The sequence below is a fragment of the Typopeltis vanoorti genome, chromosome 3 (genome assembly GCF_054136105.1).
Source record: "Typopeltis vanoorti isolate ZY-2024b chromosome 3, IOZ_Tvanoo_1.0, whole genome shotgun sequence".
NCBI classification, from domain to species: Eukaryota; Metazoa; Arthropoda; class Arachnida; order Uropygi; family Thelyphonidae; genus Typopeltis; species Typopeltis vanoorti.
In genome coordinates, this window is record NC_143551.1 from 10,304,312 (window position 1) to 10,330,376 (window position 26,065).

Genomic DNA, 26,065 nt, shown 5'->3' on the forward strand with positions numbered 1-26,065 from the left:
TCTTGATATTTATTTTCTATATTCTTGCCAAAGTCCTCCCATGACTTTTGTTTAGCTAGTTTTACACAGTGTTTAGCATTCTTGCATTTGTCTCTATATTCTCTAAGAGCACAAGCTGACTTATTTGACAGGAACTTTTGGTATGCTTTCTTCTTTTCCTTCACTGCCTCTTTTAACTTCCTGTGTCCACCAGGGAGTTCTGATTTTTTTATCCTTACAGACAACCTCACCACATGCCCCTCTGGCAGGCAGAATCAATGTTTTCTTCAGAGTTGCCACTGAATCTCCAAGGTTTGATTCCTGTTCGCAAACTCTTTCATTTTCTTTTCAATAATATTACTGTATTTTAGTCTACAGTTCACATCTGAGAGCTGCTCAACTTTTATTCGCTTTAAAACTTTCTTACATGTTATTCTTTTCAATATGAAATTCAATTTTATCCTGCTCAAGACTAAATAGTGATCACTTCCAATTTCAAATCCTCTGTACACTCTGGTGTCCTGCACCAGGGAGAAAACATCACTATCAACAATAACATAGTCAATGAGACTTTTCTTATTCCTAGCCTCTTCTCTCCATGTGAATTTGTGCACATTTTTATGTTGGAACATGGTGTTAGTAATAACCAGTCCATGTCCTGAGCAGAAATCCAACAGATATTTGCCATTATTATTAGTTTTGCTCTTTTCTCCAAATTTTCCCAAAATATTTTTGTATGTCTCACAATCATTTCCTACTCTACTATTTAGATCCCCAACAAGAACCAACTTTTCCTTTTTCATTGTGTCAGTTGCTTTTTCTAAAGCCTCAAAAAATTCCTCCACTTCTATCTTAGTAGAACCTTCTCTGGGACCATAGGAACAAATAAGTCTTGTTGTCCAGTTCCCCATTCTCATATTTGCCCACATTACTCTACTTGAGACTGACTGCCATTCAAGAAGATTAGCCTCGTATTTTGTGTTGAATACTATGGCTACTCCTTCTTTTCCTTGATTGTCATTGCCAATTGATATGAATATAACATTTTGTATTTCTTGCTTAGAAAGATCTCACCAGTTTTGGTCTTTTTTGTTTCAGTCACCGCTATTATGTCGATCTGGTACTTATCTAATTCCTCAGCTAGCTCCATTTCTTTGCCATTCAGGCTTCTTACGTTGATAGTACCGATCTTTAACTCTGGTGATGTTGAGTTGGGGTTTGTTTTCAGATTTGTTCCAGTAGCTGACTTTTCGCTGGTTCCCTGGCAAAAACAACGGGGGCCTTGTTTAACCGGGCGACGCCCCAGCCGCATGAAATTTTGTAATGTTGTACCATCATTTTTTATTTTGGTTTAACCAATAAGAATACAATTTGGTCAGCTAAATCTCAAATTGCCAGCCTATCCTCGTTCATTCAGTATCCAAGTAGATACCCAACAGGGTGCACCACGAGAAGGTGAGGATTGGACATTAGGTCAGAAGCCCTGGTCGGTTCTCCGCATTCCTTTAAAGGCTATGTGGAGGTCTCCTCTCAGTTATACAGCTTTGACCCTTAGTCAGGTCTCACTAATCTATCGGCACGATATTTTTTTCTAAGTTGGTATATATCTGTCATATGCATCCATGTGACATTGCAAGTCATTCTATCAAGTAGTTTACTCTATACAGCAATAGTGTTGTTTGTATCCCTTTAAATGGATAAAATTTGTATCGTGCAGTTATAAAATTCTTTGTAAAAGAAGGTTTAACGCCAAAAGAAATTCATTTGAAGTTCATAACAGTTTATGGGTACTCTCTCCTTCGTTTTCGACAATTAAGAAATGGGCTGCAGAGTTTAAACGTGGCTGACAGTAGACCAAAATGCGCTCTCGTGAAAATCTGAACAGTGCTTGGAGCTTTTTAACAAGAAAAAACTGATTTTGTGCTTTGATTTATTACTATGGATGAGACTTGGATTCACTGTTACACACCAGAATCCAAACAGTGGACAGAAGCCAGTTGTTCAGCTCTAAAGTAGGCATTGTCTGTTTCATCAGCAGGAAAGGTCATGGCATCGGTGTTTTGGGATGCTAAAGGCAGTTTGTTTATTATCTTGAAAAGAGTAAAATAATAACAAGGGAATTTTATTCCAATCTTTTTACCAGACTAGATGAAAAAATTTGTAAGAAAAGACCCAGTTTGCAGAAGGAAAAAACTATCTTTCATCAGGACAATGCACCTGCCTGCAAAGGTGTTTTGGCAATGAGAATATTAAGGGATCTGCACTATGAATTGTTGGAACATCCACCCTATTCCCCAGATTTGGCTATCTCTGACTTCTATCTCTTCCTAAAAACAATTCCCTGCTGGTCAGCATTTTACTTCAAATCAAGAGGCTGTAGAGGGGCATTTTGCAGATCTCACTGAGAACCGCTACAAGGACGGGATAATGGTGCTGGAGCATCACTGGGTCTTATTAAATCTTAATATACACTTATGAATTGTTTGTGAAATGTTATCTAATTAATTCCCATGTTTTGTCAACTTTTTTTCATAACGAAACCAAGGTATTAATGCTAGTTGATTACAGAATCTTTCGATCACTTGCCTTAATTCCACGTAACCCTTTTTGATAGTAATTGCTTGTGATCATTCTGAGTAACTGGGAGCTGTTTTAATCTCATTAACAATGACATCCTATGAGGGTGTGTGTTGCAGTATGAATACCTTAAAACATTGTTGCTTTCATCTTGTGCTGCTTGATTTATTCCTCAAATTTAACAAATTCGCTTATTTTTGTTACCCCCTTCCAATCTATGCTACTATATCTCCCATTAAAATCGACTTTTTTACTTGCCTATCCAATTTGCCTAAGCATTTCATTCGGTGCTCTCTACATTCCTGGATGCTACTAGATATACTGTTTTATTAATTACAGCAGATTTCATACTAATCAGATTCAAAATCTTTGCCTTCATCATTTTCAATTTCCATTCTTAGTGGATATGTTACCGCTAAAGTGCAGAAATCAGTTATTCTACAGATTATCTAGGTATTGTGCAGATTAACTAGGGTGATCCGTTAAAGTGCCGAAAATTGTTTCATTTCTCAAATTACCTGGGTAATCTGCAAATTACCTACTAGGCACTCGTTAAAGTAAAAGATCTTATTTTTGCTGTTGTTCCAGCAAAAATAAGATCTTTGCTGGAACAACAGCAATGTTTCTGTACGCTTAAATTAACATAATGTTATTTATTTATTTTTCGATATCTAAAGAATCAACTTAATACAATCAAACAATGTACAAATTAGTTGAATCAATCATCAATCAATTAAAAAACTATAATACAAAGAATCAAATGGTTTAAAATATTATTACAATTAAGGAAATGAATTATTCCAATCTTTTTACCAGACTAGATGAAAAAATTTGTAAGAAAAGACCCAGTTTGCAGAAGGAAAAAACTATCTTTCATCAGGACAATGCACCTGCCTGCAAAGGTGTTTTGGCAATGAGAATATTAAGGGATCTGCACTATGAATTGTTGGAACATCCACCCTATTCCCCAGATTTGGCTATCTCTGACTTCTATCTCTTCCTAAAAACAATTCCCTGCTGGTCAGCATTTTTCTTCAAATCAAGAGTTACGCAAATTGGAGCAGATGGGAATGGATATTAAATTGGTGATATGGATAGGAGAATGGCTCAGGGAGAGATACCATAAGGTGGTGTATGGAGGAGCCGAGTCCAGAATGAGGCAGGTGACCAGTGGTGTGCCTCAGGGCTCTGTGCTTGGGCCAATGTTGTTTAATTTGTATATAAATGATATAGGAAATGGCTTAAAGGGAGATATTCAGTTGTTTGCTGATGATGCAAAGTTGTGTAGTGCAATAAAAAATCAAGCTGATGTTGAAAGTTTGCAGGAGGATTTAAATAAGCTGGTAAAATGGGCAAAAGAAAATGGATGTCAGTTCAATGTGGAAAAGTGTAAAGTCATGCATTTTGGGATTAAAAGATTACCAGCTGTGTACTACATCGATGGAAAGGTACTCCAAGAGATTGATGAGGCTAGGGACTTAGGGGTATTGGTAGATAGGGAGATGAAGTTCAGAGGACACATTGCTAAGGTGTCCAAGATTGCACATAGGATTACTTGGTTGTTGAGGAACACACTGACATCCAGAGATAAAGAGGTTATTATTCCCCTTTATAAAGCATTGATACTTCCACATTTGGATTACTGTGCTCAGGTCTGGTCACCTGGATTCCTTGGAGATGAGGAGGCTGTGGAGAGGGTTCAGAGAAGAGTGACCAAGTTGGTGAGTGATATAAAAAATGCTCCCTACATTGATAGATTGAGAGCTTGTGGATTGCAGAGATTGGTTGATAGGCGAAGAAGAGGGGATATGATAGAAACATTCAAATTACTAAAAGGTTTTTATAGGATTGATGCAGGGGAAATGTTTCAGCTGTGTGATAGTGATGGAAGAACAAGAGGCCATCTCTGGAAATTAAAGAAGAGTGTGGTTAACAAAGGTGTCAGAACAAGGTTTTTTGCCTGGAGGGTGGTGAATGAGTGGAATTCATTGCCTGACTTAGTTGTGAGCTCTTTGTCTGTAAATGAATTCAAGAAGAGATATGACAGATATTGTTTTGCTACTTTGGGTCTCCCACGATGAGTCTACTGACTCCATGGAGATACCCGTAATAATAATAAGAGGCTGTAGAGGGGTATTTTGCAGATCTCACTGAGAACCACTACAAGGACGGGATAATGGTGCTGGAGTATCACGGGTCTTAAGGGTGATTATGTTGAAAAATAAAAATAATTTTGAAATTATAAATTCGTTATTTCATTGTTAAGCTGAGAACTTTTCAGGCCACCTTCATACTTCTGGAGATAGGGGGATATTAATCAAATCAAGTGGCTAACATGCCCTCACATCTTAGTCCAATATAACACAATTGGGATGCAATGGGAAGATGCATTGCTGCTCAAAATTACCCTCCATAAAAAAACAAGGCCTTATCTTTGTTCTGAAGGATGTGTGGGTCAGTTTGCCTCAAGAAATCCTGAATCACTTTATGCTAAGCTGGTACAACTTTGTGCAAGCTGCATCACAGTTTGGGGTGAACATGTGCCATACTGAAATATCTGTCTGTATAGCTTTCTTTGAGTGCTGTTCATTATTTCCTTAACTAAGTCCTTAGGAAATTTGTAACTTTTGCAAAAACATTGCAATTTAACTGTATGAAATTTATAACACATTTGTGTAATATAATTTATTAGTATGCCAGCAATAAATTTGTTCACATTTAAACAGTAATGACCGAAACACACAGCCTTGCAGCACACTTCTACACTGGCTTTCTCCTAGATTCCTCTCCTCCTATCTTGGTGTATGTCAATTATGTCAATCAGTCTTCCTTGTGGATATAAAACTTATAGTTAAGTGGATATCACATGGAACTGTTATGTAAATTAAAACAGAGGGATATCTTCTTCAACTGCTTCTGCAATATCCAGCATTCATTGTGTTTCTATTCCATTTATCCATCTTGCATATTAGTATGACTAACTTTTAATGATAGTAATATCTTAGGTAATTTCTAAGGTATGACTAACCTTTCATGAAAACCTGCTGCCACTACTAAGTATATTCTTATTCATCCATATCTGAATTCTTTGACCAACTTTTCCAATACTTTTACCAACATTCCTAAGAATAGTGGCTAATCTATAATTTATTACTGCATTCTTGAATACATAAGAGCTGTTTCTCTCTTTCCATTCCCTTTGTTTTATGTGAGTTGGTATTCCATATAATCCAACAACCATATTTGCATTGGGATGCTGCAATACCAGAAATACTCCGGATTTATCAACTTCTATTCTTGCATTTCCAGCCACTGAAATATCCCTACTTGGATGACAGATCTTTGCAGTGCATTCACTCATTAACTCAACTATTTTGTCTGCTTCTCTCGCCTTGCTACCATCAGGTATTTATAAATTATCCATCCATCCATAGTCATTCTTCCTTTTACTTGCTGCATAGTGAAAAACTTGGGGACATTCTTAGCCTGATTGGCTAATTACTTCTTGTAATCTAATTCTGCCTTCATCCCCATGCTGGTCGCTTTTTGTCTGATCCTTTTACTGCTTGTGAGCTTGCTTATCAGCTTTTGTCCTTATACCCTCAACATTTTTTGGCAGTTCTTATTTGATTTGTCCTGACCTTGGCTATACAGTGATTAATTTCAGATACCTCCTTGAATACTTTCATGTACTGCTGTCATCTTCTGCACCCCACTTCCCTTCCCACCTGGCCTATATCACCAACCAACTGTATATTTTGTTCTGTTGGCCTCTTATACCTGATTGTTTCAAGTGAACTGCAATCCATATACCTGTCTCCTTCTCTTTGGCTGCAGTTCAGCTGTTCTTCTACCCCATCCTGTTTTTTCTATTCTCCTTGAAAATATCACACCTGATCCTTGTAACTACATCACTTGCTTTCATCAAAGTTAATAGTGCTTATAACTTTTTGCAAGGTTAACCACTGATCTCCCTTTTATTCCTGATACTTCTGGTATTATTATATATAAACTTGGCTTTGGAGTGAGTGCCATTTATCTGGAGAAAGTGCACTTTCTCCAGATGGAAGTGCAGTGTGTGTGGTGTGCAAAAGATCAGAAGTAAGAGATGAAGCTATTTATTTCGTATGGGATTCTCCCATTTCTTCCCCCATCCCTTAGGACTAGTTAAGCCCTCCTAATGAGGGATTAGGTATGTATTTTATGACTGTAGATCTGTGCATTTTCACAGGGCCAATTTTGCCTGTTCCGAGGTCAAACAAAGAGGTTATGATGGCGATGTATAAGGCCTTGATCAAGCCTTGTATGAATTATTTGCAAAGATTTGGTCTTCAAGTTTTAATGGCGATATGTTAGAAAGGTTCCAGAGGAGAAGATTAACAAAGGTGGTCTTTGGAATGTGGAGTACAAGGACTGATTGAACATAAATTGCAAAGCCTCATTAATATGAGGGGGGGGGGATATGATTGAGACATAAGCTAGTTTGAGGTTATTAGGTTGACAGATTTTTCTTAGAATGCGAGAGGGGTGGGGTAAATCAAGAGGCCATTGCTGGACATTGTATAAGGAAGGTGTGAGGAGCAGGTTCTTTGCATGTAAAGTGGTTGGTGAGTGGAATGCATTGCCTGGGTGTGTTGTAGACACATTGAATCAATCGAATGCTCATCTAATTCATTGAATTAGATGAGCATCATGTGTGATAGTGTGTACCTCCCCAAATGAGTCTGACTCCATGGAGGTCAGACGTTAATATCAATTTCCTGATATGTACTCCCAAGGGATGTTTGTGATGTTCATAAGTAAAAAAAGAAAAAAAATTGAACATCTAAATCAAATGGAGAATTGCAGACTGCCAGAAGTACTATATGGATATAAAATAAACGGAAAGAGCAAGAAAGCAATGGCATTCGACTGGAACAGTCCACTTTGCCTAAAATCCATGATAGAACAAGCGTAACAAATGTTTCAACCACTTTGGCAGTCCACAAAGCCTCAATCTATCCTCCTAAAGAGGATAGGTTGAGTAATCTGCAGACTACTGGATTTTCTCCACCTCTCCCCCTCTCCTGATACCCAAGAAATCTAGGTGATCAGTCCTGAGTACAGTAATCCAGATGCAGTTGTATCAAGGCTTTATAAAGAGGAATGAAAACTCACCTCTGCATGTTAGTGTTTTTCAGTAACCCAAATAATCCAGTGAGCTACCCTGGCTACTTCAACATATGATCTTTAAACTTTAGCTCTATCAACTACCATCCACAAATCCTTAGATTTATCTATTTCCTGGAGTGCTCATTCTGTAATGTGATACACAGGTTGTAATCTTTGTATCCCAAAATGCATAACTTTACATTATTTCCACATTAAATTGATATCCATTATGTTTTGCCCTTACTGTCAGCATATTAAAATAATCCTGCAAGTTCTCTATTTTAAATTGCTTCTTATATAATTTATGTACAAATTAAAGTGGTAAAAGCACAGAGCCTTATAGCACACTGCTAGTCACCTGCCTTCTCTTGGATTCTGCACCTCCATATACTGCTTTTTTGGTATTTGTCCATCGGCCACCTTTTTATCCATATCACCAGTTTCCTATCCATCCCCATTTGTTGCAGTTTGCATAACAGTTCCATGTTTTATCCTGTCAAATACCTTTACAAACTCAAGCAGTGTCTTTGTAGCCATGCCCTTTATCCAACTCATTTGTCACTATTACAAAAACTATAGTAGATTAATGAGTCATTTATTAGTCTATTAATCAAAAAGAAAATTCTGCCTGTTCCAGAATTTTTGTTTTGACTAACTTTTCCGGTACTTCTATAACCACTCCTGAGATACTAATCGGTCTATAATTTGGTAACAGATTTACGCTGTCCTTTATGCAAAGGAATTATTCTGCTGTCCTTCCACTCTTATCTCTTGTGACTTTTCACAGCTGAGACTTAAACAGCCTACTCAAAGGCTTTGCCAGTTCCTCTGCACATCCTCATAAACGCGTGCTGATATCCCATCTGAACCACAGCTCTATTCGTGTTCAGATTCTGAAATATACTAAGTACCTTCAATTCTTCAACCTCTTTTCTCACATCAGTCTCTTTTCACCTCTGTCATATCTTCACTTTGATAATATACCCTTGCAAAATAATCACTCAGTAGCTCAACAATTTTGTCTGCTTCAGTTATCCCTCTGCCATCTGCACTCATTAAAGTTATCGTTCTATAGTCATTCTTCCTCCTACTTGACACATAATGGAAAAACTCTTTGGATTTCCTTTCATCTGTTTTGGCTCATCTCTTCTCAATTTGATTTTTGCATTCCTTATCATGCTGGGTCACCTTTCTCTTTATATATCCTCCACAACATTTCAACATCTCAGGATTTCGTGCTAGGGACACTATTTAATTTTTATATCAGTGACATAGGGAAAGATTTAAGAGGGGATATTCAGTTATTTGCTGATGATGCAAAACTAGGGAGAGCAGTAGTTGATAAAGGTGATGTAGATATCCTGTAGGCTGATTTAAATAAATTGGCATTGTGGGCAAAGGATAATGATTGTCAATTTAATGTTAGAAATGTAAGGTTATGAAATTTACTAAGTACCTTCAATTCTTCAACCTCTTTTCTCATATCAGTCTCTTTTCACCTTTGTCATATCTTCACTTGGATTACAATTAATAATCACGCAAAATGATCACTCAGTAGCTCAACAATTTTGTCTCAACAATTCAGGTTACATGTGGTGTATCATATTGATGGTATTGAATTTGCAGGAAATTGAGACCAGGGATTTGGGGATAATGGCAGGCAAAGAGTTGAAGTTCAGAGGGCATGTTGCAAAAGTTGGTAAAATAGCTCAAAGAATTGTATGTTGAAAAACGTGCTAACAAGTAAAGGTAAGAAAGTTATTGTCCTTCTTTATAAGGCTACGATTCAGCCACATCTTGACTACTGCACACAGATTTGGCCACCTGGGTTTCTTTGGGGGACCAGGAGGTGGTTGAAAGGATTCTGAGATGAGTGACCAAGATGGTGACAGGTCTGTGGAATACTCCCTGAAAGGATGGGTTGAAAGTTTATCGGTCACAAAGTTTAGTTGATAAGCTGAAAAGAGGGGATGTGATAGAAACTTAAGATATTAAAGAGGTTTTATAAAATTGATGCAAGTGAAATTTTTCAATTATCCTATGACGAATAGTCAAACTGGGGTCCATCTGTGGAAGTGTGTGGTTAGTAGGGATGTGTGGATCAGATGTTTTGCATGGAGAGTGGAATGGATTGCTAGAATTGGTTTAGAGTTCCCTTAATGGTGAATGGATTCAAGGAGAGGTACGGTGGTTGATTTGGGTCTCCTGACTCCATGGAGATGCCATAAAATAAGTTAGTTTCAAAAACCAAAATTATCCTATACAATTAATAAATTATTGCTAACCAAACAACCAAAATTGGTTTGACCAGTCCTATAATCAAAGAAAATTTTCCAGTATAAAATTATGAAACTGCCATATATGCATAATACATACAAAGCATTTAAATATATATTTAAAATAGTGACGGAAAATTTGTTTTCACTAACAATCACAAACTGACCATTCTCTTAAACCCACCAAACTCCACTCACATCAAGAAATACTGGAATACCATAATTTGGTATATAAATTTCCTTTATCAGCATGGTTGCAAAGTTACCTACACAGGCTCAATGATCAGATCGCTATGGTCAAGATGACAACACTTTCACAACTGTAACATAGCAATTCCATTATGTTGGAGGTTTAATGGATTTTTTACAACACTCAGAAAGAATTAAATTAGAATTTAATACTCCTATATTTCGTCCTAGTCGCTAGGACATCTACGGGGATTACAAAAACAATTAATGTAACATGCACACAAAAACTTACAATACTAAGCCCAACCACGTGGGTGACACTAAAGTCCTATCTAGGTGGAGCGCCCTCTAAGGGCGGTAGTAGGTGGCCTGGAATGTAAGGTGGGATCTCTGGTGATGAGTGTTTCCCAAATCTTCGGAAGCTTAATGCAACCGTATTTGTTAAGATTTGGTTGGTTTCTGAGAGCTGCTGCTGCTTCTAAGAAAAGTCTCTCTTTCTTGAATTTGCTGTGGTGGAGCATGGTGGTTTTCTTCCATGATACTCTGTGGGTGGTGTCCAAAACATGGTCAGCCAAGCCTGAATGGCCATAATGTCCTCACAGCACTTAAGCCTCTACACAAGAATAGCAATTCCAGAATATCAAAGTAACAAGAACAACAAAAACCAACACAAGAATAAAAAAAAAAATCAAATACCAGAAACTGAAATCACGATTCGCTCACTTGAACAGAATCACACTCCACAGATTGAGTAAGCTATCATAATTGACATACAAAACAATGAATATTAAGAATTTCAGTAACCATAGCCATAAAGTATGACAGGATGCCATCAATGTTTACTGCCCCAATGCAATTTCAGAAATTTGGAAACTCCACCACATGCAAATTAATCAGCTTTCTGTCAATAATCAATAATCCAGAAGATTTGATGTAACCATAAAAAAAACAAAAGTCAATGACCGACCTTACTTTTATTTCCTTGAGCTCTGAAGATGACTTGCGCACTGTAAAATGCTCTTTTTATTATTATTATTATTCAGGCCTCCATGGAGTCAAAAGACTCGTCGTGGGAGGTCCTTCCTAAGAACATAAAGTCTGTCAAGACTCATCGAAGGGGGAGGTCCCCCCCCCCCCAAGAAACAAAGTATCATACAACTCCTTAAACTCATTGACCGTTCTCGCTCCCACCACTCCATCAGTCAATGCATTCCACGGTTCAACCACCCTCCACACAAAGAAACAACTCCTTACCCTCTTGCTCACAGTTTCCTTTCATAACTTCCAGGGATGGCCTCTTGTCATTACTCCTTCCTGCTGTTCAACCAAGCAAAAGAACTCCCCAGTATCAACCCTGTAACCACCTCTCAACAGTTTAAGTCTCAATCATATCACTTCTCCTTCTATCCACCAAACTCTGCAGTCCACATTCCCTCAGCCGATCCTCATAACTTTGCTTGTACAGTCCTGAAACCATCTTTGTCATCCGTCTTTGTATCCTTTCCACAGTTAATTTATCCCCTTCAAATCCTGGGGACCAAATCTGAGAACAATAATCCAAGTGTGGTCTGATCAGAGACTTATACAACGGAATGATAACCGTGTTATCTCTGCAGGTCAGTGTCCTTCTCATAATTGCAGCAATCCTCTGTTACTTTCACCAGCTTTGCAATATGTCCCCTAAACTTCAGGTTTCTGTCAATCATCAATCCCAGATCTCTTGTCCCCCCTACTTTAGTATATCTCCTCCCATAGAGTGTGCAGTGTCCCATCGATCTTTCCCAAACCTCAAGACCTTACATTTGCTGCATTAAACTCACCCCCCATTCATTTGCCCATCTATGTAGCTTATTCAAATCCTCTTTAAGCGCTGCCGCATCTGGACTATTACTAATAATCCTTCCCAGCTTCGCATCATCCACAAACAACTGAATATCCCCTTGCAATCCACTGACAATGTTATTGATATAAAGGTTAAACAATATAGGTCCCAGTACTGAGCCCTGTGGGACCCCACTTGTAACCCTCTGCTTCTTTGAAACTGCCCTACACCATACACAACTGTCTGATACCTATCAGACAGCCAATCCTGAATCCAGTTGACCAATCTGACATCCAGACCCATGTGCTGCAACTTAAATATCAGCTTATCATGTGGCACCCTGTCAAATGCCTTTGCTAAGTCTAAGAAAATTGCAGTATATGCCTTTCCCTTATCTAATGTTCTTGTAACTTTATTATAAAAGGCTAGCATATTGCTAAAACAAGAGCGCCCTTTCACAAATCCATGTTGACTCTCACAGATAACATTACCCTCATCTGCCCAATGTTGTATACGGTCTCTCACTACTTTCTCCAAGATCTTAACAACTACTGATACACACAGACTGGCCTATAATTAGACACTTCCAGTCTGTTACCACCCTTATGCAATGGCACTATCTTACCTTCCTTCCATTCCCTGGGCACCTTTGCCGAAGCCAGACTTTCATTGAAAAGCCAGGTTAAAGGCACTGTCAGTTCCCTAGCACATTCTCTCAAAACTTGTGGTGAAATACCATCTAGTCCCACAGCTTTACTGACATCCAGAGTACTCAGTATCTGAAACACACTCTCCTCCTGTACCTCTAATCTATAATTTTAATTTTCAGTTGTTCATCTTTCATGTGAGCCCACTATATCACCACTGTATGTATTTCTTGGTTTTTAATTTCTCAACTCTTATCTTTACTCTGTTTCCTTCTGTAAAAACTCCATGCATATTATAATCAAATAGATGGTCTTTAAAATTCTCTTATAGCTCATTATTCATGTTAAAGAATTAAATTTATATTTTATTGATTTTATATTTTCCAATGTTGTTGCATCAAAAATTTTAAGATAAATAAGAGGATCCTGCAAAGGTATGTCAAAAATTTACTTTTTTCACATAATTTCTTTTTTTAATGTTTGAATGTATACTATTCATGTCAACCTTAACCACAGTAAAAAAAAAAAAAGAAAAAGTCAGTGGTTTAATACCATTGGTACCACTTTAGAAAATAGGCAAAAGGTGCTATAAGTACTGATGCCTAACATTAGATTAGATTTTTTTTTTTCAGGTGTTATGGAAATACAAAGAAAAAAAACAGAATGAGTGATTATTAATGGTGGGTGGATATTTTTTTGTGAGCACAAAGGATTTAAAGGAAGAATTACAATATAGAAGTCAGCCATTATTATGGGTGAAGGTGTATGTAATGGTGAAAAATATTGTTGGAGAAAGAATGTATTTTGCTTTTTAACTGTAAATTCCTGGCCAGATTGTTACTTGATTTTTACATTTTTATAATGTAGATATCTGGAAAAGCAGAATCAAAATGTTAAAGTTTATGAAAGGGAAAGGATATCAAGTGAATGCTGAACGAGCAAAGTTGCAGAAAGATTTGTTTGAGTTTAACAAGGTAAGATTTCTTTTTGTTAACTTAATTGTCATGGGCTAAATTGGTATATCCTCCATATAATTTTTATTTAGGGTGTGGATGCTTGAATTAAGTGATGAATAGGGAAATCAGTTTTTTTTTAATAAAGATGGCAGTTATTCCCTGCATGCAAATAGTAATTTATTGACCATAGTTTGTGACTTGTAGAAGTTCTAATCTTATCAAATTCCTGATATATACTCAAATGATGTATGTAATATGCTAATTCTGCATGATGGGTTTACATTGATAACTTCTTATCAACAATTTTCCAAACTTCTTATTTTTGAGGTTGCCAGTGTAGCTGGATCTAATGCTTGATTTCTAAGTCACTATTAACCACTAACCACATCAATCCATTTGGATCTTGTTTGTCCTGAATTTTCTTACCTGCAAATTAGTAGTCACTTTCTGCTTAAGTGAGCATATGAACTTTAGGTCAACTCTGCTTATAAATTCTTATGCTGATAATTAAGTTCCTCTTCTAATGATTTTTCCATCTATTCACTCTGCTGCTTTTCTTCATTTTTATTTATTTCCCCCAACTTGTGTCACTAGTTGTGTGTAACTGAGTAACTTATTTCTAACTCAACTTGGATCCATTCAAAGACAGGCAACAGAAATTATTCTGTTGTCTATCTCCATGATTTGTTCACTAAAAATTGTCATTTGGGATCACCATGGAGTCTCATGGGTTTGTTATATAGCATCATACCATTCCTTCATCTTATTCAGTGTTTATGCTTTCACCACCCTATCTGTCAATGCATTTTATAGTCCAATGATCCTACATCCTAAAAGCAATTCTGAGCTTCTTACTCATTGCTACCATTTGCAACTTCTAAGGGTCTGGATTCAGGTTCTAAGGATTAAACCAAATATATAATTTCTTGGCATCTTTAATTACTAGTGGAAAAACTTTCAACATCTATTTCTAGTTGAGAGTATTTTAGTAATCAAGTGTGATACCTGAAACAATGAAAAAGGAAAAGCTATTAATAATGGCAAATAATCCTGTTTGATTTCTGCTCAGGACATGGACTGGTTATTACTAACACAATGTTCCAACATAAAAATCTGCACAAACTCACGTAGAGAGAGAGAAGAGGTGAGGAATAAGGAAAGTTGCATTGACTGTTATTGTTGATAGGGAAGTTTTCTCACTGGTGCAGGACACTAGAGTGTACAGAGGATTTGAAATTGGAAGTGATCACCATTTAATCTTGAGCAGGATAAAATTGAATTTCATTTTGAAAAGCAGTATGTTTAAGGAAGTTTTAAAGTGAATAAAAGTTGAGCAGCTTTCAGATGTGAACTGTAGACTAAAATACACAAAGATTATTGAAGAAAAAAATGAAAGTGTTTGAGAACAGGAACCAAACCTTGGAGATTCATTGGTAAGCATAGAAAAAAACATTGAGGTTGTCTGCAAGGATAGAAAACCCAGAACTCTATCGTGGATAAGAAGTTAAAAAGGCAGTGAAAGAAAAGAAGAAAGCCTATCAAAAGTTCCTGTCTAATAAGTCAGCTTGTGCTCTTAGAGAATACAGACAAATGTAAGAAAGCTAAACACTGTAAAACTAGCTAAACAAAAGTCATGGGAAGACTTTGGTAAAAACATAGAAAATAAATATCAAGAAGGTGGCAAAATATTCTGGAAGTTGTTGAAAAAGCTTAGGAATGGAGGAGAGAGTGCTGTAAAAGGAATTAGAGATGATAAAGGTGACATGAAAATTGGAGAAAAAGATATCATTGATGTATGGCTTAATTACTTCGAAAAAGTGTTAAATGAAACAACCAGTGACAGCACAGTGGTAAAAAAACACTGACCAATCTTGCAATCAGGAATACATATCCATACTTGAAGTAGAAAAAGTGATTAGAAGCCTGAAATGTAGAAAGGTAGCTCGTACAAATGATATTTGACCAGAAATTATCAAATATGGAGGTATGTCTTACAGTGTCTGCACTGCATTATTCAGAAGGCCTGAACAGAGATATGAATTCCAGATGATTGAAGCAGAGTTCTCATGGTGCCCATATATAAAAAGGGAAATAAAATAAATGTGAGAATTGCAGAGGTATTTCCCTACTGAGTGTTCTGGTTAAGATTTATATAAGTATACTTGAAAAAATGGTTCAGAAGGATTGTGGAAGGGAAGCTTAGTGAAGAACAAGCTGGATTCATGCAGAATAGAGGCTGTCAGGATCAGATTTTCACTTCTCAACAAATAGTTGAGAAATCATTTGATGCAATAAAGAATGGTTTTGTTGATTTTGAAAATTCATATGACAAGATGCCAAGAGAAAAGCTATTCAAAATGCTACAGTTGTGGTGTCAGTGGGGCATTATATCAAGCAATACTTAGTCTTTATTTGAGTTGTAAGTCAGCAGTTAGAATTGAAGGAAGTACAGGAAGGTGGTTGAATGTTAAATCTGGTGTCAAAGATGTACATTATCCCCTCTGTTATTCATTATCTATATGGAATACATTGTGAAGGAAAGTGGTATTTAACTTGATATCAAAATTGGAAATATTGATCTGTGCTCTTTACTTTATGCAATGTTATACTTCTAAATAAATCCAGTACAAATCTGCAAGATTCCCTGACTAAATTGAATAACTGTTCTAATAGATTTGATATGAAAATCTGCAATAACAAGACAATGAATATAGTCAGAAACATTGAAAATATCAACTGCATTGTGAATGGAGAACCTATAGACCAAGTAAAATATTTCAGCTACTTGGGCACAATTTTTAGTGAAGATGGTAAATTAAATATGTAAATAAATAACATAATTAACAAAACTTTCATGGTATGAAGTCAACTGAATAAATTCTTATAGAATAAGAGAGAAATTAGTCAAAACACTAAATGATCTGTATACAAGAGTGTTCAAACAAATTTTAACTTATGGATCCAAGACCTGGGTTAGAAATAAAACACTTGTCCAAGAACTAAAGACTGCAGATATTGAGTCTTGAGAAAGATTAGGGGCATGAACAGATGGCATCAATGGCAATATCATATTAAAAACGAAGATATTAGGAAAGAACTTGACATTGTCAGCATCCAGGAATGCCTTAGCAGAGCTAATCTCAGCTGGCATGGTTACTTAAACAGAATGGGAGAGGAAAGTCTATTCCAGGTCAGCTGGTAAAAGACCCAAAGGAAGACCAAGATATAGGTGGATTGATACAGTAAAAAGTGCCTTAAAGATAGAAATATAAGATCCGATAATGTTGTAGTCTTGACAGGTAACAGACTGATTTGGAGGAAAATTGTAGATAGGAAGTTAGTAATGATGCAAGTTTTTCATGTACTATCATATCTTGTACACCTCTTTAGGGTACATGTCAGGAATTTGAAGTGTGATACCTTTTGGCTACTTTTATATGGAAATAGGATTTCTGCATTAGTTAAATCTTGATATAGCTACTAGCTCCTACTGATGAGACCTCAGTAAAGGTTGAAAGTGGTCTTGATAATAATCCTTCCCATAATGCATAGCATTATATATATCCGTAAGAATGCTCTTTGCATTATGGGATACTAAGGCAAGTGGTGTGAAGTCATTAGCCTGTATATACAAGTTGCGAAGTTTCTTCTTGCACAAACTTCGTTTGCTTATACTTGAATAGAGGATTAAACCAAGAATATAATTTCTTGGCATCTTTAATTTATAAGTATAACCAAGAGGAAAAACTTGGAACATGAAACTTGCATAGTATGGTATTTATTTCTCTTTGACAAAAAGAGATTAGATATTGTGTCTAGAGCATTAAGCTGATATTTGCATTTCACATATGCTTGCTGACTATTCCCAAGTTTGATATATCATTGGAAAAATTTCAACTCCACTAGGAAACAAAGTGTGCATCAGTTATGAAAATGAATGTACTATAAGATATCAAATTTTTCTCTTTAAAAAAAAAATGCTGTTGTAGGTGCTTTGAAGACATTTTTGCTCTTTTCTTTAATGTAAAAAAAATTAGGAAATTTATAGATGTGCTTGATGTGAAAATTCAGAACTTTTTAAAATTTTATTTTATTTTTTTTATTTTATTTTTTTAAATCACCAGTACTAATTCTTTAAGTGTTAATCACGGAAATGTTTATCATTTTTAGGATTCAAGCTCGTTAAGTAAACTGGTAAATTTTAATATTTATTTTTGAAAATTTTTATTTTTTCCCATTGTAAATTGTTTGCCAAGTGGCAAAACAACTTACAAAGTTTTTGTGGCAACCTAAATGTTAATGAACACTTTCATGTGCGTTTTTTTTTTCCCTTCCCCCAGTGAACTATGGGGAGAAAATAACATCTCAAATTTCATTGTTCAAGAAGATAATCTTAAGCATTCTTTTGAGGACTTTATCAATGTCAGAGTTCGAAGTCTGAATGCTTCTCAGCACTTGAGGACCTACCTCAATAGTAAATGCATCTTTAATCTTATCATGTAAAAGAGAGAGAAAAAAAAAACTTGGAGTGTTTTTGATATAACAGCACTACCATAGAACTGCCATTATCTTTTTCATTCTTTCATTTTGTTGAAGTCTTGTCAAAGTATTTTATGTAAATTCGGTAAACTGCTAGATAATATTCTTAGGTTTGCGTACATAAAGATTAATTTTACACACTACCTATCACACTATTTGGAATTCCTCTGCTGCCTCCTTCTTCCTCTGAAGCTCTAGTTTTTCGTCTGAGAGACGAAAAACTAGAGCTTTTTGTACGAAAAAAAAATCCTGTACCGCCATGTCAGACCCGCTAACTTGCCATTTGATTTGAATTGATGTGCTGAAGGTTACTCCCGTCATATACTGGATTCGAACGCGGGTCTTTCTAACCAAAGGATTCATTCTATACCAACTGGGCTAGGGAGGATCTTTAATTTTTACGATCTTTGTCTGAATACACCATTTTTCAGTAGCTAAAGTTTCGCCGTTCGCATTGGGTGCCCACCGAAAATAACGGGGATTTCGTTCACCTAACGATGCCCTATCTTCATGAAATTCTATCATGTGAATAATCAGCTATATTTGCTTTTTACTGGGACAAACTGAAAACTAATTCGAGATTTTAAATTTTAATTTTATTAAATATGACTTTCTCGATATTCCTAAAATTTCCATGTTAATGTTTTCGACTGTGAAGAATTTCGATGAAATTTTTTTAAAACGGAGGGATAAAAAAAGAGAACTGCCATTTAATTCATTTAAAGTTTTGCCATATTCGAAATCACGTTGAACGTGTATCCGAAATAGAATACACCTTTTAATTCACGTTGCTACGACCACTTTATATTTGTAAGATGGCTGAGTAATCAAATGTATCAACGATTTTTACCTCCACAAGGCCATTTTGTGTTAAGCTCAATCTGAATGTGGACACAATCGATGCATGTCGAATTTTTGTTGAAAAATGTACAGGACATCGTTATAAAGCCAAATTTAAATTTTCGACAACTAAAGTCTAAAATACATGCACTGTGTTTTGGAGCCATGCGAGAAACACTTTTTTTTGTAAGAAAGATCACAACCAAGACCGGATAAACAGATATTCGTATTGAAGCAAAGTATTCTCTTCTGAGAATTCAGGATAAAAATTAACATTTTTATACTGTTTATTTGAACAACGATCATAGATTCTGTAACTGTGCATTAAACTGGACATTCGAAGTTGCGAAGGCTTATGTATGCTTAAGATGGGCCAATTTTACGGCTTTTTATCCCACTCAGATTACAAGCCAGATTGGGCAGTTTTTTCGTCAGACTTGCCGCCAGAGGGGGAAAAAGTGATTGATTCATCAATATGCAAAGGCAAAACTTTAATATTCCGAAGATTAATATCCGATTGGAGCCTGGTCTGCTATCACATTAAAATTTTTCCTTCCACTCCGGGTGAAGGACTTGTTTCTGGCAGAATTGTAAACTGGTTGGATTGGTGGAAGCATTCGTCACTCATTACGTATTTTTCTCAAAGCAAACATTAAGAGTGTCTGCTAAACTACCTTGGGATGTGTGTGTGTGTGTGTGTGTGTGTGTGTGTCAAACATTGACAAGTACATCCAGCGATTAAAGAGTCTGCTGCTTTCTTTTGCAACCTCTATTTGTGCAGTAGAAGCCTCATGAGAACGTCCAAATTAGTTACCACCTCTCCAGCTTTAGCATGTAGCCTTGCTTCGCAGCGATTTTTCCCCCTTTCTGTGATAACCTTTGTCAAAGACAGAGGAATCATTATAGTCAAAATTTTCTTTAAAAAAAATATACAAGAGGAATATATGTAGGACGAAACACTTATTAGCAACTAGGAGGAACTTAGACGTCACCAATCATCAGGAACCAGGGCTAGCGCTACCATTTAGGCACACTAGGCAACCGCCTAAGGCGCAAGCCATGAAGGGGCACAAAACTTCAAGCTATGCTTTATTCATATTTTACTAAAATATCAAAATTAAATAGTGATATATAATTTAGGTATCGATTCTTTTTCCTTATCCCGCGCACATCACACTTTAACTCTTGGTTCTTTTTTGTTCCTTACCTAAATGATTTGAACTTACCGCTATTTAAAATTCAGTTAAAATAAATATTTTAAAACGTTAATATTTTAAAATATTAAATTTCAGTATTTTATAACCTTTTTTTTTTGTAAATGAATTAACTGAATTTTCAAATTAAAAAAGAACATAAAAAGAAAGCCCTATTAATTTAACCTGAAAGACAATTTTATTTTGTTTAATATCAATCAGAAACATTTTAGTTTATGAAATAAAGGGCGCACTTGTAAACTTTGCCTAGGGCGCTTAATAACCTGGAATCGACAATGTCAGGAACAGTAGCGTGTTGACGTTCGCTGTAAATAAATTTTCCAAATACAAAATGTTTTATTTGGTGCCAAAACATCTGTCTTCAAATGGGCCTGCACCAAAATGAGTTTAGCTCCCAAATGGTTGTGCTTCGTTACACAACCCTCTGCAAGGCCTCTAACAAATAAATGTCGTGCGTGGGCTGAAACTTATGGGAAAATAAATTATCTTTAAAGCCAAATACTATTTGCACAATCTCGTTCTCTTTTCGAATCAAGTTTGCCTTTTATTCTTAGATTTTATTGTAATGGTAAAGTGACTCAAGTCAAGATAAGACTTGTGTCATCTAGAATTCCCAGCGATCTTTTAGAATGGAGGAGTGGTCTTATCACTCAAGTACTTCCGTAAATCAATATTTGGGCTGGCTCTACTTTAATTGTCAAGTTGGCTGGTTCATAACATTCCTAATATGTTTATAATGTCGATTTCACTGAAATAGCTTTGCATTTCATTCTTGCATCATACCAATAATCATCCAGTTCGAAAAAGAATTCAACTTCCATTCTAATATTTTGGCATGATTTATACGTCTCAGTAATAGTAAGGAGGATGTTCTGTTATGGAGATCGTTTTTAGTGAAATCTAATTTTTTTTCTTTTTTTCATTATTATTCCAAACCTAAGCTTACCGGATTTCTAGAAAGACAAATGAAATAAAGAAACGGTGGCCGATCTGATCTGAAGGTTGCAATATTATTCACTTTGATTTTTCGGTTCGTACATGTTGCCCATGCATATAAGACTGGACGAACGGCTCTCTTTACTAGAAAGAAACTGACGTGTCCGTGACTTGTTGGGAGTCATTATGTCACACCTCTAAGGAGCTATTCATCGAGGGAGAGTATTCACCTTTACTGCACATCACCGTTTCCAGTACTTATCTAATCAAAAAATAGTGTTTTTGTCTGTAAATTGCTCATGTCTCTTGGCCGGATTCGCCTGTATGCGGGATAATAATAATAATAATAATAAACCTATTATCCACTTATGATATCGACTAGGTCACCTACAATTGAAAATGTCCATAAATTCCTCGTGTCTTTTCCAATAACATGTAACTTGCAGCATCTGCGTGCATGCACAACGATGCTATAAGTTATAAAACAGAGGTACATTTTTCATTTTTTCTCGCCATTTTCTTTCAGTTGTTAGTATACTCTTTAAAACAAATTATAGGTGGCAAGTTCAGTTTTTTTATGGACGGAAGTTATTTCTAAATGCTGCTACTTGCGATTCATCCCGCTTTCGGCGATCTGGGTGTGTAACACAGTATGAACTCTGAAAGCGAGCAGAATGAAGTGGAAGATTCAACAAACCGTAATTCCTTGTGCACGAAGTGATTCGTTCGTGTCGAGAATTGTGAATATCATGATGTATTTTCATTATTTTGGTACTTAAAGCAGGAAGGGATTGCTCTACGCAAGGAAAGTTTGAGGATGTTTCTCGCGGTTGATTTCTCATTATTTCTACCGAAATACCATTTTGAAAGAATTTCTGTAACATCTAACACTATTTTTTAGGTGGGCATTAAAAATATATATTATTCACTCATCCCATTGGTTCAGAAGTTTTGGTATTATACTTTTATTTCCCTTCAAGCATTCCATTTACTCACGAACGTAGAATACATAATGTGTACCGAAAAGCATTTAAAATTTAATGGCAATGGGGGTATTTTGTAAACTCTCCCAATGACTTACTTTCTGAAAGTAGTGCCACGTCCACACTTCAATAGTTTCATCAGTGATGATGAAGGCGAGACTAAAAATCCATTGTAGTTTGCTCTTAAAATTGCCATTGGCGCTTGCTTGTCATTTTAGTTTGTAAATGGCAGTTATTCTCCTTGTTTTAATCCTTTTCCTTCGACGAAGATGGTTTTCTTTTCCCTTAAAGCTACGTTTTTTTTTGTATAAAACATTAGTCATTTTTTGTCCTGAGACAGATTGATTCGTGGATGGTGACTTTCTCTTTAAGTATTCTAACAATGTGACCAAAGCATTTTGATATTGTTCATGATTCACCATTTAATCTGATTAAAGAACCTAAAGTGGTTAAAAGCATTTACTTCTGTTTCGATTGTTTTGTTATTGACATCTCGTTTTATACAAGTTACTTTAATTATGTGTCAACGTTATCTACATAATTTGAGTGGAATTTTTATATTTTATTTTTAATATTCTGCTAGAAAGACATCTTTCTAGCAAAGTGCCTTTAACTTTTTCTCCGAATTTTCCAAAACATTTGCTTGTCTGATTAATTTCCTACCTTTTTTTGTTTAGATCAAGGACTAGCATTTCTGTTTTGTCAGCTTCCTTCTCTGATGCTAGTGTAGATCTAGTGGTTTCGAGAACAAAACATTCACGAGGGGTGGACTGACAAGTGCTCAGCTTCGACCATAGATAGCAACACTATGATCATGATTTTTTTTTTTTTTCTAAGTTGGTACATCTCTCATAAGCATCCATGTGAAATTGCAAGTCATTCTATCAAGTAGTTTTTCTTATACAGCTATCTGAAGCAGAAGTGTTGTCTGTATCCCTCGAAATGGATAAAATTGAATATCGTGCGGTTATAACATTCTTTGTAAAAGGTTTAACGCCAAAAGATTCATTCGAAGTTTATAAAAATTTATGGAGACTGTTCTCATTAGTTTTCGACAATTAAGAAATGGGCTACCGAGTTTAAACGTGGCCGTAGAGGCCTTGAAGAAGATCCACATGAAGGACGTCCAAAAAGTGTAATACCAGAATTCATTGATCATGTGCACAGTATGATATTCGATGACCGGCGAGTCAAAGTGCGTAAAATTGCTGACTACAGGCATTTCAAAAGAATCTGTAGGATATATTATGCAAGAAGGAATTGTAAATGAAAAAGCTTTGCGCAAGACGGGGTGTCGCTCTTGCTCACAGCAGATCAAAAACGCACTCGCATGAAAATCTCTGAACAGTGCTTTGAGCGTTTTAACAAGAATGAAACTGATTTTGTGCGTCGATTTATTACTATGGATGAGACTTGGATTCACCATTACACACCAGAATCAAAACAGTGGACAGAAGCCAAAGAAGGCAATGTCAGTTCCATCAACAGGAAAGGCCATGGCATCGGTGTTTTGTGATGATAAAGGAATTTTTTTATTATTATCTTCGAAAGGGTAAACAATAACCATGGACTATTATATCGATCTTTTAAGCAGACTAGACGAAAAAATTTGTAAGAAAAGACCCAGTTTGCAGAAGAAAAAAAATAATCTTTCATCAGGACACACCTGCCCACAAAGGTGTTTTGGCAATGGGAATATTAATGGATCTGCAATACGAATTGTTGGAACATCCACTCTATTCCCCAGATTTGACTCCCTCTGACTTCTGTCCCTTCCCTAAACTAAAACTCTTCCTCGCTGGTGAGCGTTTTTCTTCTAATCAAGAGGTGATTGTAGCTTTAGAGGGGTATTTTGATGATCTTACTGAGAACCACTACAAGGACGGGATAATGGCGCTGGAGCATCACTGGAATAAATGTATTAGTCTTAAGGGAGATTATGTTGAAAAATTAAAATAATTTCGAAATTATAAATTCGTTTTTTCATTGTTAGGCCGAGAACTTTTCAGACCACCCTCTTATAACACACATTTAGAATATTTTATAATTTTAGTATCACATTATCCAGTTTTTTAATGTTTTCGAACAAGACGATGAAGACTACGCCATTATAAATTTTTTCAATACAAGTTAATCGCTAAATCGAGGATGTAGTGTTTGATTTTCTCTCTAATTAGCAGCGAATCCAGTGTTTGATTCCCTCATATCGTGAATTGATTTCACATGTTTACAACACTTCTTTTAATTCCAGATTTTTTTTTGGGGGGGGGGGGGAATCTCCATGATTTCCATAAATGAAACTCAACTTTGAAGGTTTTGAATGAAGAACCCAAATCTGCGTTATTTCAAAGATAATGTCTACTGATTGCTATAATCAGGGTTCGATAAATTATGCGAAATCCTATTCATTACGAAAAAATGTACTCCCTCAAGATTCTAACTCCTCATCGCATTTTTTTTAAGTATTTCCCAATAATTCAATAGGAGTTCCATAAAGATTATGTATCGTTATTTGGAGAAGATTTAAATCTAATGTGCGAGACTCCTTTAGAGGTCAATAAATAATAGGAAGAACAGTAACACATTAATATTTACCTTAATTGTATTACTAGAATAGCCCTTTTTTTATCACATTTTCTTCTGTGATTTCTTAAAGTTAAGAAATTGTTTAGGAAGTTAGTTTATTAAAATATTCCATTTTGTCCACTCAGAAGCTACTCGCCAGCAGGCAAAATCAACTCGCTACGGGTGAGTGGGACATCGTATTTGTCGAGGCCTGGCTATCATAGATGAGCAAAACATTATTTTTGGATAAATCGTTTGATTTTTCACACTTGAATCATATGAGAGGATACCCGCACTAGTTCTTGAATGTAGCTTTCTGCTGGAAAAAAAACTTTGAAATATGGAAACAACGAGCCTACCACTGGTCAAACTTTTTTGGTACCACTTTTTTTTTTGCTCTTTACTAACTAGTACATTTTACAGTGTCAGGGGAAACTGATTCTCCAGGGCCTGCTAAAGTTGAAAATAATGTTTGCTCCAGTACAACTTGGTTCTTCTGTGGAATGTTACATTTACCAGTGTTGATTCCACTTGGAATTTAGTGTTTTTTTAAAACTTGTTTTCTGTTCCTTCTTTTATGGAAGTAAGTAATAATGCCAAAAATCAAAATTGTTGCTCCATTCAACAAAAAACAAACAAACAACAACAACAAAAAAAAAAAACATGGTAGTATAAACTTGGAAATCCACATTTAAAAGAAGAAAAAAATTCATTACGTGTGAGAACCCTTGTCTTTTTCACGGTCGGATATTCCACGATTTCGTAAACCGCATGAAATTTTCTAAGATCCACGTAGTTAGAAAATGTAAACCAGTTAAATCTCATTTTGCAAAGAATCCCATGCATATAAGCGTTGACATTTTTGCAAAATGTTGCAACCATTCTTCGCGAATGCCTTGTTCGTATATGGGGTGGCATAATGTTTCTCTTCTCGCTCCAGCGCTTACTGTTCTCTGTTAAGACAGGCAAGCCTCTTTTGTATTTTTTTTTTTTTGTGTGTGTGGGGGATAATCCTTTAACACTAAGCGAACTTATTAAAGCTCTCTTCACAGGATTTTTCAGTAGGAAATGTTAAATGACGTGAAATATATACCTCAATTAGCTTGCATACTGAAATCACAAAATAGCTGACTTACAGTAACCAAGACCTCGGTAAAGTAAAATTGCAAAATATTCTTGTACTTATAACTGCCGTGATGTTACAGTACTAATAGAAATCTTATATAAATGTCGTCTCGAAAATGAGTTAATAGCATGAAATTTTTTGTTATGGACTAGTTGCCGACCTCTTGTAAACCAGTGTAGACGGTGTCATTTCCTACACTGCAAAAAATTTGTAACCGATTGTTAATGAACCTTAATTCCCTTATTTAAATTAAGGCGATATTAAA

The 26,065-nt window shown here is 35.9% G+C and overlaps 1 protein-coding gene across 3 annotated transcripts in view; it reads left to right on the top strand.

The window, feature by feature from the left end:
- Positions 1-26,065, top strand: part of LOC150107906 (lethal(2) giant larvae protein homolog 1-like) — a 443,798-nt gene that overhangs the window by 23,512 nt on the left and 394,221 nt on the right. For all 3 annotated transcript variants that reach the window (XM_090415428.1, XM_090415430.1, XM_090415429.1), the window contains exon 2: positions 13,509-13,615. In XM_090415428.1, the coding sequence (XP_090271554.1) occupies positions 13,532-13,615 (84 nt within the window). In that variant the 5' untranslated portion in view covers positions 13,509-13,531. The remainder of the gene's footprint in view (positions 1-13,508; positions 13,616-26,065) is intronic.